We start from the raw sequence: 16,815 nt of genomic DNA, 5'->3' as shown, positions 1-16,815 counted from the left end.
AGGGAGAAAACATATGGTGCCTGAATGGGTACTTTACAACTGCATAGAATTCATGTCGAAGATATCAAGACGCAAGACTGAGCCTCCGGTGGCATCCTCTGCCACCGCTCCCCTAATTTAAGTATTGTATCTGCAAAAATGTCAACCCCCAGAAGAAATTATGGTAGAAAATTGCTAGCCACCAGTTTGCCAGTAGACCTCCTTTACTCATTTTTGGTATTACATCACAGCAAACCCAGAGCCTAGAAAAACTCAAAGTCACTTCCTTCTTGCTTATGTCTTTTTTTAAAAAAACGAAAACAAAAAAACCCAAAAAAGAAAACTGTCTGGTCTCTGCCCAAAAGTGGAGCATGCTCAGCCCAGCGCTGGAACGCATCTTGGCTGCTCACTTATGAAGCAGTTTCATGGAGGAATGTTTCATTCATCGTTTTCTTCCCTTCTCCAAAGTGTTGCTGTGTAGCATCAGAACCAGTCTGCCCCACTTCCTTCCCTCTTCAAGCAGCACAACTTAGTTTGTGCTGGCAGCTTAGTGTGCATTATAGTGTTTAATTTATCATTTTATTTCATAAAAAAATGTTACTTTCTCATTTGGTTGACTCATCACTGAGCAAAGTACTGAAGAAACACCCGAATACCTTTGCGTGTAAACTAGTCTTCCGATGAAATGTCCATTTTAAAAAGAATCCCAACCGAAAAGGTGATGGGTTGCCCACCTCTACCCGCTCCTCCTCTGTGCTCGTCACCGCTCTCCTTCAGTTGAACATCTCCAAATTGTCTGTGTAGGGAAGAACTCCTGAGCTTTAGCTTATAAGAGTATTTGAGCAACATATGGCGAATGCGTACTGGCTATAGCAGTCAACAGAGGCAGGTCATTAGATTCGATCCTGAAAGTACAAGAAATGTGTCTTTGCATCCTTATTTCATACAAAGAATACCTTGTAGGGCAGACATCAAATTCCCACAAACCATATTTCTGCCATAAAATACTTCCCCAAAACAACTCTGTCCACCCTCTGGAACTGGAGTTATCTCTCAATGAGATTCCTGGATTGAATGAGGTCACTGGGTTCAGAGACTGACCCCCCGCCCCCCCCCCCCAGGGACTGACTGCCCGAGAATGGACCCCATCTCTGAACCTGAAAAAGTACAAATCTTTGTCCGCTGTCTCGTAAAAATGATGCCATTTTTCACTTATTACGTGCCAAGCCCTGGGCTCAGCATATGGTAAATTCAAAATAACCATATCGGACATTATCTCTTGACCACATGGGGCTCACAGTCTAAATGGGAGGGAAAACACTTTATGTAAAAATCTTCCCATTACAAATGAGGAAACTGAGGCACTGAGAAGTTGAATGATTCACCCAGGGTCATACAGCAGGCAAACAGGAGATCCAGGAGTAGAACCATATCACCTGACTCCCAGTCCTCTGTTCTCACCACTAGTCCGTGTTAACAAGGAATCGAAACTTCTGCATTTGAAGTTCGTCAGAAGCATGTTCAAATCTCCTATTTCTCTCCAAGGCAAAGTGGTAGCATTGGGCAAGCCTTTCACGCAAGATGAAACTCGAGAAAACAGCTTGCAGGATGGCTGGAGGAGGATGAATTCTACACCTAACGGTCCGAATCTTATGTTGAAGTTTAAATTTAAGCAAGCTTAAATGGGACAGATCTAACCCAGGAATCTTGAACCTGTTTCTTCCAGCTTTTAACATGCCAAAATTGTGTGCCTTCTCTGCCCCTACTCCAAGTTTCCTCTGCAGAGAGGACGATGAGAGTCTTATCTACCCACCATTCTTCTTATCTCTCCACCCACAAGAGAGGCCTGTCACTGGCTGCTGCTCCTGTCAGCCCACTGGCTGGCTTAGAAGGGCTGCAGGGAGGCAGGTGGTCCTATCTTTTACAGCTCTCTTATCAATCAATTTATTGATTTATTTACTGAACACTTACTGTGTGCAGAGCACTTCTGGAAAGTGTTTGCTTGTGTGTGTGTGTCTCCGATCACTCTTGGGCCTCATTATTCAGTGCTGAACAATGCTAACGTGCTGGACTGGAAGCAGCACTTTCTGCCCTCTGCAGCCTCACCCTCCCGGGAGGAATAGGGCAGGTTGACTTCAGAAGACACTGGGTTCTAATCCCAGCTCTGCCATTTGCCTGCTGCATGACCTCGGGCAAGTCACTTCACTGTTTAGTACCTCAATTTTCTCATCTGTAAAATGGGGGTTAAATGCCTGTTCTTCCTCCTCCTTAGACTGTGAGCCTGACAGATATGGACACAGCTGAGATGCTGAAAGGGGAGAGGACAAGTTCCCTGAGATACTGGGAGAGGTGGGTAATCCCTGCCTCAAGCCAAATTCCAGGAGTTGGTCTTGAACTGAACCAGAATAAGGAGTTTAGTGAGCCAATCCAGTGCTCTCCTGCACATGGGACAAAGTGCCCTTGAGAAAGGCAAAATATAAGGGAATTGGGTTGGGCAGAGTCTGAGGGACGCAAAAGGAAAACGGAAACTCAGGCTGACGAATAAGAGACAAAGATAGCTATGCAGAAAAAAAAAACACACACACACCCTCCCTCAGAGGACCAAAACAATTGGCACTTTTGAGAGAATGTGCAAAAGGAAATACCAAACAAAACTAAGGATGGCTACAGACCTATAGTCAATCAGTTGGTATTTACTGGCATTTTCTAAGAGCAGAGCACTGTACTAAGTGCTTGGGAGAGTACAATAGAATTAGCAAACATGTTTCCTGTCCATAAAGAGCTTAAGTTTTCTCACGAACAGTCACCTGTTCTGTGAGCTGAAGATGAACAATGTAGCATGACTGCTTGTTGTGGGCAGAGGAGGCTAGAGACCAGCTTGTTATTTTAACATTTAAAAACACACATCTCAAAGACCTCTGAATGACCATCCTCAGTCTTTAGACTACCACATTCACCTGGCTAGAAGACAGGTGAATCAACCCATTCTTCCCTAGGGAGTGTGTGTGGTCAGTAAATCTAAAAGGAAAAAAAGAAAAGAAAAGAAAAATTTGCACGATTTTCAGCTAATGGCCCTGAGCCCCCAACCACCTGCCAAGCGGATGTACTTTACTGATTAGCTAAAAGTCACCCCTTCTTTCGGCTGAATAATGAAATACAAAAATCAGGAGGTGCTAAGAGAGAAGCCACCAAGCCTGGCAAAGGAAGCAGGCCCAGGGTTGCGGTGCCCTGTCTTGAAGAGGCAGACTTGCAGGGATACAGGCCATGATAATAATAATAATAATGATGGCATTTATTAAGCGCTTACTATGTGCAATGCACTGTTCTAAGCACTGGGGAGGTTACAAGGTGATCAGGTTGTCGCACAGGGGCCTCACAGTCTTCATCCCCATTTTACAGATGAGGGAACTGAGGCCCATGCAAAGGACTATGGCTTTCTGGTCCCCCTCTCCATCCCCCGCATCTTACCTCCTTCCCTTCCCCACAGCACCTGTATATATGTTTGCACATATTTATTACTCTATTTATTTTACTTGTACCTATCTATTCTATTTATTTTATTTTGTTAGTATGTCTGGTTTTGTTCTCTGTCTCCCCCTTCTAGACTGGGAGCCACTGTTGGGTAGGGACTGTCTCTATATGTTGCCAGCTTGTACTTCCCAAGCGCTTAGTACAGTGCTCTGCACACAGTAAGCGCTCAATAAATATGATTGATTGATTGATTCTGGGTGCAGGGGAATTGTTAACGCAAGCTGCCGCGTTGTCCATGCCAGCCTGCCCATCTTACCGAAACGACTCCAAATGAGCACAGAGGCAGGCAGACGGGTGGGCGGGGTGATTGATTTCTGCCTGTGCGCCATCACTGCAAACTGCTAAAGGAAAGAGGCTTCTATTCATCTCCGTTAGCATTCCTGCCCCGCTGATCGGAGCCAGCCGCAAGGACCACGTTCCCCAAAGCCGGGCGGGGATCCCCGGATCCCTAACGGAGTGGAGTCGGCCTGGCTGTAGGGCCGGCCCTGTCTCAGGACTCACCCCAATACGACGCTCAGTTCTTTCACGTGGACTCGCGTATGTCCTCGCAGATACTCGGAGAGCATTTTGCTTTTGAGATACATCTCCTGGAGCCTGTCTTCAAGGTGCATGATACACTGAGAACGCAAACACATGGGAGGGGAGGTGTAGGATTCCAGATCATTAACTGTGGCATTTTTAAGTGAAGCTGGGTGGTCTAGTGGAAAGAGCATGGACCTAAGAATCAGAGAATCCTGATACAGACCAGGTTGTTATTTTAACATTTAAAAACATACATCTCAAAGACCTTTGAATGACCATCCTCAGTCTTTAGACTACCACATTCACCTACCTACTCACCCAAGCGCTTAGTACAGTGCTCTGAACACAGTAAGTGCTCAATAAATACGACTGAATGAATGCTCAACAAAAACCACAATTATTACTACCATGTGCCATGCACTGTACATATCTATTCTATTTATTTTACTCTGTTAGTATATTTGGTTTTGTTCTCTGTCTCCCCCTTCTAGACTGTGAGCCCACTGTTGGGTAGGGACTGTCTCTATATGTTGCCAACTTGTACTTCCCAAGCGCTTAGTACAGTGCTCTGCACACAGTAAGCATTCAATAAATACGATTGATTGATTGATTGAACTAAACATTACAGCATATACATGATAATCACTCATTCATTCAAGGTATTTATTCAGTGCTTAGTGTGTGTAGAGCACTATACTAAGTGCTTAATCATGTCAGACACAGTCCCTTGCCCCTCATGGGACCCTCAATCTACAGGGAAGGGAGAATAGCCTGGCCTAGTGCATAAAGAGTCAGAAGGACCTGAGTTCTAATCCTGACTCTGACACTTGTTTGTGGTATGACCTGGGGAAGTCACTTAACTTCTCTGTGCCTCAGTTATCTCATCTGCAAAATGGGGATTAAGACTGTGAGCCCCATGTGGGACAGGGACCGTGTCCAACCTGATTAGCTTGTATTAGAGAAGCAGCATGGCTCAGTGGAAAGAGTACGGGCTTGGGAGTCAGAGGTCATGGGTTCAAATCCTGGCTCTGCCGCTTGTCAGCTGTGTGACTTTGGGCAAGTCACTTGACCTCTCTGGGCCTCCGTTACCTCATCTTTAAAACTGGGATTAAGACTGTGAGCCCTACATGGGACAACTTGATCACCTTGTATCCTCCCAAGCGCTTAGAACAGTGCTTTGCACAAAGTAAGCACTTAACAAATACCAAAATTATAATAATAATAATAATTATTATTATTATCTACTCCAGCACTCTGTACACTCTGTAGCACAATGTCTGTAAGCACTTAACAAATACCATTAAAAAAAAAATTACAGGTACTTAATCCCTATTTGACCTATGAGGAAACTAAGGCACAAAGTAGTTACGTGATTTGCCCAAGGTCAGACAGCAGGGACACAGAAGAGCCTGGATTAGAATTTAGGTACTTGGATTTCCAGGCCTTGGCTTTATCCATTAGACCATTCTGCTTTCCCTTGTCATTGTTTTAAGTAGGCAGAACAACCAGCAGACATTACTCTGAAGACTTCTATGAACAGCTGGGTCTTTTAAAATAAACTAAAGGAATCAATCAGTGGTATTTATTGACCCCTTACTGTATGCCGAGCACTGTACTAAGCACTTGGGAGAGGACAATACAACGGAGTTGGTAGACAAGTTTTTTTTTTTATGGTATTCATTAACAGTGTGTCAAACACTGTTCTAAGCACTGCTAGGTACAAGTTAATTACATCAGACACAGTCTGTGTCCCACATAGGACTCACTGTCTAAGTAAAAGGGAAAAGAGGTACTTAATCCATATTTTACAACTGAGAAAACTGAGAAAGAAGTTAAGTGACTTACCCAAGGTCAAACAGCACACAATTGGCAGAGCTGGATTGGAACCCACGTTCTCTGACTCCCAAGGCCTGTGCTTTTTCCACTAGAACACACTCTTCTCCAGTGTCCTCTGACTCCAAGGCCTGCACTCTTTCCACCAGAAACACGTCCAAGACTGAGCTCTTTATGTTCCCTTCCAAACCCTGTCCTCTCCCTGACTTTCCCGTCACTGTAGACGGCACTACCATCCTTCCCGTCTCACAAGCCCGCAACCTTGGTGTCATCCTTGACTCCGCTCTCTCATTCACTCCACACATCCAATCCGTCACCTAAACCTGCCGGTCTCACCTCCACAACATCGCCAAGATCCGCCCTTTCCTCTCCATCCAAACCACTACCTTGCTGGTTCAGTCTCTCATCTTATCCCAACTGTATTACTGCATCAGCCTCCTTTCTGACCTCCCATCCTCCTGTCTCTCCCCACTTCAGTCTATACTTCACTCTGCTGCCTGGATTATCTTTCTACAGAAACACTCTGGGCATGTCACTCCCCTTCTCAAAAATCTCCAGTGGTTACCTATCAACCTTCGAATCAAGCAGAAACTCCTCACTCTCGGCTTCAAAGCTCTCCATCACCTCGCCCCCTCCTACCTCACCTCCCTTCTCTCCTTCTACAGCCCTGCCCGCACCCTCTGCTCCTCTGCCGCTAACCTCCTCACTGTGCCTCGTTCTCGCCTGTCCTACACCTCTGGCCTGGAATTCCCTCCCCCCACACATCTGCCCAACTAGCTCTCTTCCTCCCTTCAAACCCTACTGAGAGCTCACCTCCTCCAGGAGGCCTTCCCAGACTGAGCCCCCCCTTTTTCCTCTCCTCCTCCTCCCCTCACCATCCTCCCCCTGCCCTTCCCCTCCCCACAGCAATTCTGTATATTTGTACATATTTATTACTCTACTTATTTTATTAATGTGTATATAGCTATAATTCTATTTATTCTAATGGTATTGACACCTGTCTGCTGCTTTTTTTTTTTTTTTTTGGTCTGTCTCCCCCTTATAGACTGTGAGCCCTTTGTTGGGTAGGGACCGTCTCTATATGTTGCCAATTTGTACTTCCCAAGCGCTTAGTACAGTGCTCTGCACACAGTAAGCTCTCAATAAATATTGAATGAATGAATGGAACACACTCTTCTCCAGTCTAGAGGGGGAGGGAGACAGTAATATAAGTAAACAATCACAAATAAATAATAAAGGGATGAAGAATGTCCCCAAACCGAGCATTAATGATTGTCTGCTGTGGGAGTAGGATGGTGTGGGGAGAGCCAAGAGGTCAGATTTGAACCAGGGCTAGCCCAACAGAAAAGGCAGGGTGCTATGTTTCAAGAAGCATCCTCCTTTGAAAATATGGCTAGTAATCTCCGCTAGCGACGAGCGACAATCTGTTTCCACCCGGAGCTAATGTGTCTGCAGAAGGCAGTCCAGCTGCCAGAGGCATCCAAGTATCTTTTGAAGGGACTAGAAAAACCTGGCAATAGTTTCTGATCACTTTCTCACAGAAAATTACAAATGTTTAAAGGAAAAAGATCAACATATACAGTTGACAGTGTAATCTTTAGAGTCGTGCAAGAGCCCGCAGACTGTGAGCTTCTCGGAGACAAATGATGGTTTCTGGTGCTTAGCATTTCCAATGTACTGGGCTGCTCGGATGACAGCATTCCCTGGAAGAGATTAGGATCATAAAAGGATCCAGGGACGATTTTATGTGGAACAGTCCCACCAAAACAGTCAACCGTGCAATGAAGTGGTACAGAGACTTCATGTTCAATTGATCAAAAACAGGGAATGTGATAAAGAATTTTAACACAGGAAGTTGCCAGATAAAGTATTTCAATAGCAAAAATAACACTGACTTTTTTGAGATAACTCAGAGACAACAGTACTTAAAAAAAAATGAGTTCATTCATTCCATTGTATTGAGCGCTTACTGTGTGCAGAGCACTGTACTAAGCGCTTGGAAACAGGTCAAAGGGTCGTCACCTGTTAATACTGACACAGGACTGTTCCCTGTGACTAGTAAACGTGAAATCACACAGATGACTTTTTAAAAATGGCTCCCATATATTACAGAGCTCCGAGTTCAAGAAAATGCTATATTTTCCTTTTTCTGGTGTTCATCCCTGTGCAATTTTCCAATTTTTACCTCTGAAGTATTTTAGGAGTGGCTTCCACAATTTTCATTTAAGTCACAATTAAAATACTCAATACTTCCCCCTTTCTTCCTTTGCCAACACAGGGTCAAACATTTCTAGCTGTTTTTTACTCAAATTAAATCACTGACTTTTAAATAACATTTTAAGTCACAGATTAATGTTTTGCTGTTTGGAAGCTGTCAGTATCATTAAATGCATTAATTATTTACTGTGTGCTGCACAATAACCTTATACTTGGAAGAATTGTGCTTTAGAGGTAAAAAGTTAACAGGAATTCTGTTAGGGGAAACCTCAGAAATTAACCCTAAACCAGGATAAAAATACAATGTTCAATTTGTTTCTTCCCCCCGGCCCCACAAAACGACTAAATGAAAGAAAAATGAGAAAGTAACCCAAAAGAGTCAACTTAATTCAGTCTCTACCTAGAGGGAAAGGCTGCTTTCTCACCCATTACACTGTCAGCTGCTTGAGGGCAAAGACTGTGTCTTCTACATTTCTTAGCAGCTCCCAGGCACCTCATACAGCACTCTGCACAGGGTGGGTTCTCAGGAAATACTGAGAGTATTGCTGGGACACACAGAGAAGGACAATCGAGAACAAAGTCACTAGGCCTCACAAACAACAGATGTCTTGTGCTAGAATTCGGCTCACCTGATCCCAAGCCAAGAGCTGGCATATGAGTTGAAAGGGACCTGCCAACAAACCCGATTCCCTTGCCCCTTTGTCCCTCAGTCACTCTCATCCTGCCAAATCCTGCTCTGATTCACCCACTTAGTTCTTCTCTCGTTCCTGCTCTCTTGCATCTGAGTGACCTTGGTGAAAGTCTAAAAAATCACATTGATCTCAGCCTCTTCATCTCCTTCTGCTGTCAACTCTGTCATTTCATCAATTACCCAGGAATACACCATCCTTGGACTCCCCTGCCCATAGTTCCTGATTCTTCCAGGCCTCTCTATGATGCAAGCTTCTCCCTGTCTAATGCCCAATGACCCTATCATCATCAATCGTATTTATTGAGCGCTTACTGTGTGCAGAGCACTGTACTGAGCGCTTGGGAAGTACAAGTTGGCAACATATAGAGACAGTCCCTACCCAACAGTGGGCTCACAGTCTAAAAGAATAATAATAATGATGGCATTTATTAAGCGCTTACTAAGCACTGGGGAGATTACAAGGTGATAAATTTGTCCCACGTGGGGCTCACAGTCTTAATCCCCATTTAACAGATGAGGTAACTGAGGCACAGAGAAGTGAAGTGACTAGCCCAAAGTCACACAGCTGACAATACTGCTACACCCTACTACGACAGTGAATTGCCCCAAGGACCCCCCTCGACGTTTCCCTTTCTATATCCCCCACCCCCTTCCTTCTTAGTCTTCCAAGTGGAAAACTCCTTCCTGTTGCTAAAATCTATCCTCTCTACCTGTGTTTTGGACTCCATCCCCCTTTACCTCTTAAAAATACCTCCTCGCACTCTCCTTCACTGCCATCTTTAACCTTTCAATTTCTCATCCTGCTTTCAAATAAGCCAAGTTTCCCTCACATTGCCCATTCCATTTCTCGACCTAACTTCCTCCCCAGCCCCTTAGCCCCCGTCCTGCTTATCCTCCTCACATAGGGTGTGTTTCTCCAAGACTTCCACCTGTTAGAGTGTCTTGCGAATTTTCCAAGTACAGGGAATGTGTACTTCCCAAATTCCTCATACAGTACACTGCACCAAGTGGGTGCTCAATAAATACTTCTACTATCCCTACTGTACTAAAATACTCATACTTCTAACACCAACTCTCTTCTTGCATCCTTGCAATCCTCTTTATTCTACTAAGTCCCAATGAATTCCTTCCAGTTAAGCAATAGATCAATCCATGGCATTTATTGAACAACTGCTCGGTGCAGAGCACCATACTAAGCCCTTGGGAGAGTACAATAAAGCAAATTAAGGGTTCTACTCTGCTAATCTTCCTTGAAGTCTCAGCTGTTGACCAACCCCGATTCTCTTCAAAATGTTTAACATCATTCTCCTGCCTTGGTTATTAACACAGTATTTTCCTGGCCCTCTGACTGTTCTCCGTCAGGTTTCAGTTTCCTCTCCTGGTTCTTCACCCTCACGTCACACTTAACCTATGAAAAGTTCCACTGAGTCTAGTCTTCTTGCTCTTCATTTATTTTCTTGAGAAGCTCCTCTTCTCATCCGGTTTCAACCACCATTTCATGCTGCCTGTAAAATCCTTGGGGCAGGGACCATATTTTCCAAATCTGTTGGTACTGTCCTCTCCCAAGCGTTTTGCACAAAGTAAGCCCTCAGTAAATATCGCTGATTGATTGCTTATGACTCCCAAATCTAAATCTCTAGCCTGGTCCTCTCACTGACTTTACAATCTCACATCACTTTCTGCTTCCAGGGCATTTCCACATTGGTGCCCTGTAACACTTTAAACCTACTGCAGTGAAAACTGGACTTCACTTTCCTATATCTTCTAAACTCTCCCTTCAGGGTGGACACCACCACCATCACCCTCTTCCTGAACCTTGCAACCTTCATGTCCTCTTCGACACCTTCCATTAACAGCCCACTTTCAGTCTGTCCCTGTGACAATCTCTAAATTCTGATGGTTCTTCTGTAGTTCACAGATCAGGCCCTGGAGAAAAACTATGAATGGTATTTATTGAGTGCTTTTCATGTGTAGAACACTGTACTAAGCACTTGGGAGAGTACAATGAAACAGAGTTGGTAGACACGTTCCCTGCCAACAACGAGCTTATGATCTAGAGGACTGAGTTTCTTTTCCAAGCTGTAAGATTGTGATATTAACATAATAAATGCCATTTATTGAGCTCTAACTGTGCACAGAGCACAGTACTAACTGCTTGGGAGAATACAATATAACCCAGCTGGTAGACATACTCCCTGCCCATTTATTGTGAGCTATAAACTGTGTATGATCCATGCTCAGTATATATAGCTATTGATGCCTGTTTACTTGTTCTGATGTCTGTCTTCCCCCTTCTAGACGGTGAGCCTGTTCTTGGGTAGGGACCGTCTCTATATGTTGCCAACTTGTACTTCCCAAGCGCTTAGTGCAGTGCTCTGCACACAGTAAGCACTCAATAAATACGATTGTATGAATGAATGAATGAATATAACAACAAAATAATCATAGGATTGTTCCATTCACACAAACCATACTATGGAGGGTCTTGGTAAAAAAACAACAACAAACAAAAACAAAACAAAAAACTTACAAAGTCAGCTGGGAGGTGGAGCTTGTGAAGCTGTAAAATGGACTGGAGTAAACTGGACACTTGACTTGAGACCAAGACGTCCTGGCCCAGTTTCACGTTGTCCATCACTTTCCTCTGACTTGTGGCCACTTGGACATTCCACTTGTCCGTATCTGCAATAATACAGACTGCTTCGGCTATCGGCTCATCTAGTACTGGATGCTGGAAGAGGAACAGTGAATGTGGAAGGTTAACCCTCAATTTTTCCAAATGGCACTCACAGTCTGTACAATTTCCACCTGGAATGAAGTTTGGGATATAAGCAGCATGGCTTAGTAGATAGAGCACGGTCTTGGGAGTCAGAAGGTCATGAGTTCTAATCCCAGCTCTGCCACATGTCTGCTGTGTGATCACTTCACTTCTCTGGGCCTCAGTTACCTCATCTGTAAATGGGATTAAGACTGTGACCCCTATGTGGGACAGGGACTGTGTCCAACCTAAGTTGAATCTACCCGGGTGCTTAGAACCGTGTTTGGCACACAGTAAGTGCTTAATAAGCACCATAGTTATATTATTATTATTAATAAGAGTGGGGATAAAGGATTAGCTTTGTCAGGGACAGAAAAGGTAACATGGCTAAATAGGCTAAAGAAGTTATTTTAAGAAAGGTAGAATCTGCACTCAATCAATCGGATTGCCTTTTATCTATCCAGTGCTTAGTATAGTGTCTGGAGTACAAGAAGCTCTTACCAAACACCAAAAAAAACAAGCAACATGGTGGAAGGCATTTTCAAAAGGCTGCTTAAGTACTGTCCTCTCCACTGTATTCCTTCCTTGTTTTCAATGAGGGGAGTGATCTCCCCATTTTGGGGGTGTTGTGGCATTAAATTATTCCTTACTGGCCCGGAAATGCATAGCTGACTCTTGGGGAGATATTCTGAACTCAGCGTGGCTCAGTGGAAAGAGCACAGACTTTGGAGTCAGAGGTCATGGGTTCAAATCCTGGCTCCGCCAACTGTCAGCTGTGTGACTCTGGGCAAGTCACTTCACTTCTCTGGGCCTCAGTTACCTCATCTGTAAAATGGGGATTAAAACTGTGAGCCCCCCACCATGGGACAACCTGATCACCTTGTAAACACCCCAGCACTTAGAATGGTGCTTTGCATATAGTAGGCGCTTAACAAATACCATTAAAAAAACCTCAACTCTCCCGTGCCTAATGGATATTAAAATACAGCATTAGATTCTTTTACATGGTCTGCCTGTACACAGTTCTCTGGCTGGGGAAGAAGGATCACGTGAACATAGCCCACCTTCCTCCCAGGCCTAGACAACCTCTGTCCACGGAAAATGAAGGAACAACAAAGTACTTCCTGAAGCAAGTCCCTGAAGGAACAGCATCTGGTTTCCCAAGGTTGTGTGGCAACTCCCCGATGTATTAACTGAACCAAACAAAGCTTTTCTTACATTAAACCAGGTTATGAAGGACACCGTGCCCAAATGCCTCACTTCCCCCTGCAAGTTTCTGCAAGTTCTTGCCCAATTTGTGTGCCATTCAGGGATAATGATGGCATGACGTTGGCTGACCTGGTCCCTACATGTTAAGACAACAGCAATTTCTGAGGTTTAACAGGGCCACATACTCTCAGGAACCTCAGTCGCCCAAAAAATGTTCACCAACTCTTTCCGCCACAGCCCGGTTGTGCACCTTCAATAGATACAGTTCAAAATCCATTCTCTGAACCTACATTAAAGACCAATTACCCAAAATGAAGCTAATTTGGATAATAAAGTTGGGGTGACCAAATAAAACTGGATGAGCATTTGTCCAGTCAAGAATTTGGATTGTTTATTTGGTTAAACACTGAATTTGGTTCAAATTCTCAATCTGGTAGATTTTAATTTAAGAGGTGCAAGTTGCATTTGCAGAAAGGGGGGCAGGGGTGAAGGACTGTTGAAATTTTTGAGCACCATGATTTGGCAAGCACAGAACCCACACATCCTGATCCTTGCCATCTAGTAAGAAGTATGCCAGGATGGCACAACACACACGATATACGCATCAACCAACAAAATTTAAACACGTACGAGCACTTTAAGATTCTCATTTTGCCGATTTTTCAATCTGGTAGAATTATTGGCTATTTTGAGGAAGGGTGATAGCAAGGCAGTTTGGAATAAAATGTCTTTGTGGTCGTAAATGTGTTCCTCCAGGAAGCGGGATTTGAGAACAGCGCTGGCATGAGAGGAATGAGAAAGGAGCTTGGAATTGGGGGATGGCATGCATAGTAATGACAGCAGGCTTGCTGGACATTCAGAGAGTGGATGAGCACAAGAAGACTTGGTAGAGCAAGGAGGGTGAATCTGATGCAAACGGAAGAGATAGTTACAATTGGTCAAATGACAGATAGTAGTAGAGGAATTCATCTGAGGCCCCACTGAATGCAGGGCACTGTACTAAGAACTTGGGAGAATCCAAAAGAAGCAAGAGACCCGTTTCCTGACAATAGGGAGCAGGTGATTTCTTGAGCCTCCACTCGAGAAGGAAACCGTGGAAAGCAAATGAGTCAAGACAGGAATTCATTCATTCACATTCTCATTCTCTCTCCCTTTATTTCTCTCAAACACGTCACAGGAATGAAAACATCCACGTAGGCAGGCTCTAGAACAGGAAAGAAACCAGATGAATAACTCATAGGCAGGACAGCACCTTCAAAACGGAAACCCAACAGAGTTACCCAACCCTTACCCAACCTCGGGCTGCTAAATATTTACCCAGTGAGAATGCTTGTTTCAGGACTTTCTTGCCACAGGACAAGCTGTTGCAATCTGGGCCTCCCTGGAGTTTCCTGGGAGGAAACTGCTGCCTAGTTCTGCTCTCACATGAGGGCTCCCTCCACCTGGAGGTGAGAACAAAAGGGGCCATATCTGTCTCTGTCTGGAGGCCTCTGGTCCTCTCAGAACCCATGATGATTAGCATGAACCTGTTTCCGGAGGTGTGTCTACGAAGACACCACATCCTGCAAATGGGAGTTCAATGGAGTACAAGTACAAATCCAGTACAAATCCAAGTGCTGGTGAATCCAGTTGTCTGACACAGCTCCTTCCAATAGAAGCATGGCGTGAGGGGCAGTGTTGGAAAAGACAGGGAGTTCATTTTGTTGATGTTGCCTTTTTCAATATCTGTGCAGCTGAAATTCAAAGAATTACAGGACTGGATTTTCTTTCTCTCCTTCTCTTTCCCTCGCTTTCTTTCTCTCTCTCCCACACTCCCCCAACCAAATTGCCCAGTATCTGAAATTCCCCTCAGGGAAGTTCCCCCTTGGGGCCAGGGGGACAAGTCATTTACAGTAAGTCAGAAACAGGAGCATTTAAGTTCCTGAGTTATGAGTACGACTTCCTTTTTGAACACCAGGGACCTTGAAGAACAAATGTCCTCTTTGGATTTTTTGTGACTTTTCTTGTGAGTTACTGCAGTTCTCACCAGGGGGGCTGTAAGACACAAGACCTGGTGATTTGAAACAAACAATCCAATGCAGTAATTCCTTGTTAAAAACACTGACTGACTAGGGTGCTCATCTGCTACACTAAAATCATCCTATTAAACAAACAAACAAAAAACAAGTCCAAATGAAATAAAGAGAAAGGAGGCCCACGACCCACCCTTTGCCCTCTCTTAGTTCAGAGTCCTGAGGCTAGGGCAGGGCTGCTGCTCTTGGCTCACAGACAGAGCACGACAATCACAAAGGACAAAGTTAAATCAAGGGTTGGAGGGCTCAGCTGGGCAAGTTTGAAATGGTCGAGCCTTTCCCTTTCCCTGCCAAGCAGGGTGGGTTGGCATTGCCACTCTCGCTTACGGGCATTGTCATTCCTACAAAAAATACATTCCTGAAGACCTCATTAGTAATATTCCTTTTTAAAATGTCTCAAAGAAACCCAAAAAACACATCATCTGATACCATCCCCAGTTGACAAATGCTGGGGGATTCTATTTTCCCGTTGTAACCCTATGTTGAAAATTAGGGCTGTCAAAAGCAGGCGTAACTGCACAGAAGCAAAATGGAGACCATCTTCAGGATGGCTTTCGCTGTGTACGTCTCACAAAAGTCAAGGTCTTCTTCAAAGGTCAAAGGGCAAATCCCTTAAAGGACACAGCTGGTTGCACTGTGTCACACCGGCCGGCATGGTGGAGCAGAAAGCTGCGACTAAAATACTGCACGGCTTGCCAATAAGCCTCAAAAAACGAGGGGTGATTTATGGGGAGGGCTAATTAAGAGGGCCTCACACTTTCTTTGATTCTCCCTGCAGCAGTCTGGGCCGCCAAAGCGGGAGATTCTTTGGCCTCATCTGTGTTGCATTTAATCACTCTTTACAAGCCACTTCTGGGAAGTCCAATAACTTCATTAAACTGAACTTGACTAAATAGATGTCATATGACAAAATAATTTTCACGGGGGCCCACAGCTACAGCACTGGGACTTAGTAATATCAGCCCTTCAAGAGCTTGAGGGAAGGTCCTTAATTGTTCCCATATAGAACAGAACATGACTAATGCAATAAAGTTGAGCTTGCAATCCTCCTCTCATTCCTTCTCCCATTCTCCTTCCCAGGCCATAGTCCCTTGGACATTAAATGGCTTCTGGCCAGTTTTCCAAGACCCTCATAGCTCTGGTTTTCTTGCCAGCCAGCCAGCCAGCCAATCTCCACTCCACTGCCACCTCCAAAGGTTTTTGCAAGCCAGGTTCAGAAAATAACAAGAAGCCCAGAGTGGAGAAGGTCAGACACTAAGCAGACACTCTCCAGGAAAGACGAAACAAAAAACCAACTTTCCTAGCATCTACTCTCCTTATGCACATACTCCAGCGGGGGAAATCCTTAGGGCACTGCTATTTTCTTCCAGCGCAGAGTTCCCCAGGTATCTCCCTGACTGCAGAACAATAGAAGGTTGAAAATTCCCCTGGGCAACAGCTCTGACTTAGCCTGTGCTCTGGCTGCTAACTGCAAATTGCCAACTCCGGGGGAATCATATTGGTCATGGAGCAGGACAGCTAGCCAGATATTATACAAAGGTTTCCACAGGTCCTCATGCAGCCGAAAGGGGTTGAGGGTGTTTGTGTGCATGTGTGTGTCCCCTCACGTAGCAGAGAGGGATTGGGGTGTGTGTGTGTGTGGTGTATGTGTACATGTGTGGATGTGCATGTTTGTGTGTCTCATCAGGGATGGGAAAAACAAACAAGTTGGTAGATCTTCACAGGGCCCAGAGGGAACGGTAGACAGGGAGGTGGTAGGGGCAGGTAACATAGGAAACCTCAGGCAATGCTGCAAATAACACAGACAGGAGGCATGGAAAATGAAGCAGTCCAAGAAAAACATCATGAGCCGGTTCTTTATCCTATGACCTTTTTATTATGTATGGCACAAGGCAGTCTGACAAATGACCACGGACAATAACTGCTTGTTCAAACTGATGTTTTAGACTGCTACACTGACAAGGTTTATAAAAATTTTTTGAGCCCGTAATAATAGGGGGCTG

At 44.6% G+C, this 16,815-nt stretch overlaps 1 protein-coding gene across 4 annotated transcripts in view; it reads right to left on the bottom strand.

Moving 5' to 3' along the window:
* Window positions 1-227: 227 nt before the first annotated feature.
* The window catches only part of FNIP2 (folliculin interacting protein 2), a 112,676-nt gene continuing 96,088 nt past the window's right edge, over window positions 228-16,815 (bottom strand). For all 4 annotated transcript variants that reach the window (XM_038755175.1, XM_038755176.1, XM_038755173.1 and 1 more), the window contains 3 exons: window positions 11,304-11,504; window positions 4,012-4,127; window positions 228-884 (listed from right to left, as the gene is read on the bottom strand). In XM_038755175.1, the coding sequence (XP_038611103.1) occupies window positions 806-884; window positions 4,012-4,127; window positions 11,304-11,504 (396 nt within the window). In that variant the 3' untranslated portion in view covers window positions 228-805. The remainder of the gene's footprint in view (window positions 885-4,011; window positions 4,128-11,303; window positions 11,505-16,815) is intronic.

This window comes from Tachyglossus aculeatus, chromosome 12, assembly GCF_015852505.1.
Source record: "Tachyglossus aculeatus isolate mTacAcu1 chromosome 12, mTacAcu1.pri, whole genome shotgun sequence".
NCBI classification, from domain to species: domain Eukaryota; kingdom Metazoa; phylum Chordata; class Mammalia; order Monotremata; family Tachyglossidae; genus Tachyglossus; species Tachyglossus aculeatus.
The sequence above is the reverse complement of the archived record's forward strand: the minus strand, read 5'-3'. Positions and strand labels throughout refer to the sequence as shown.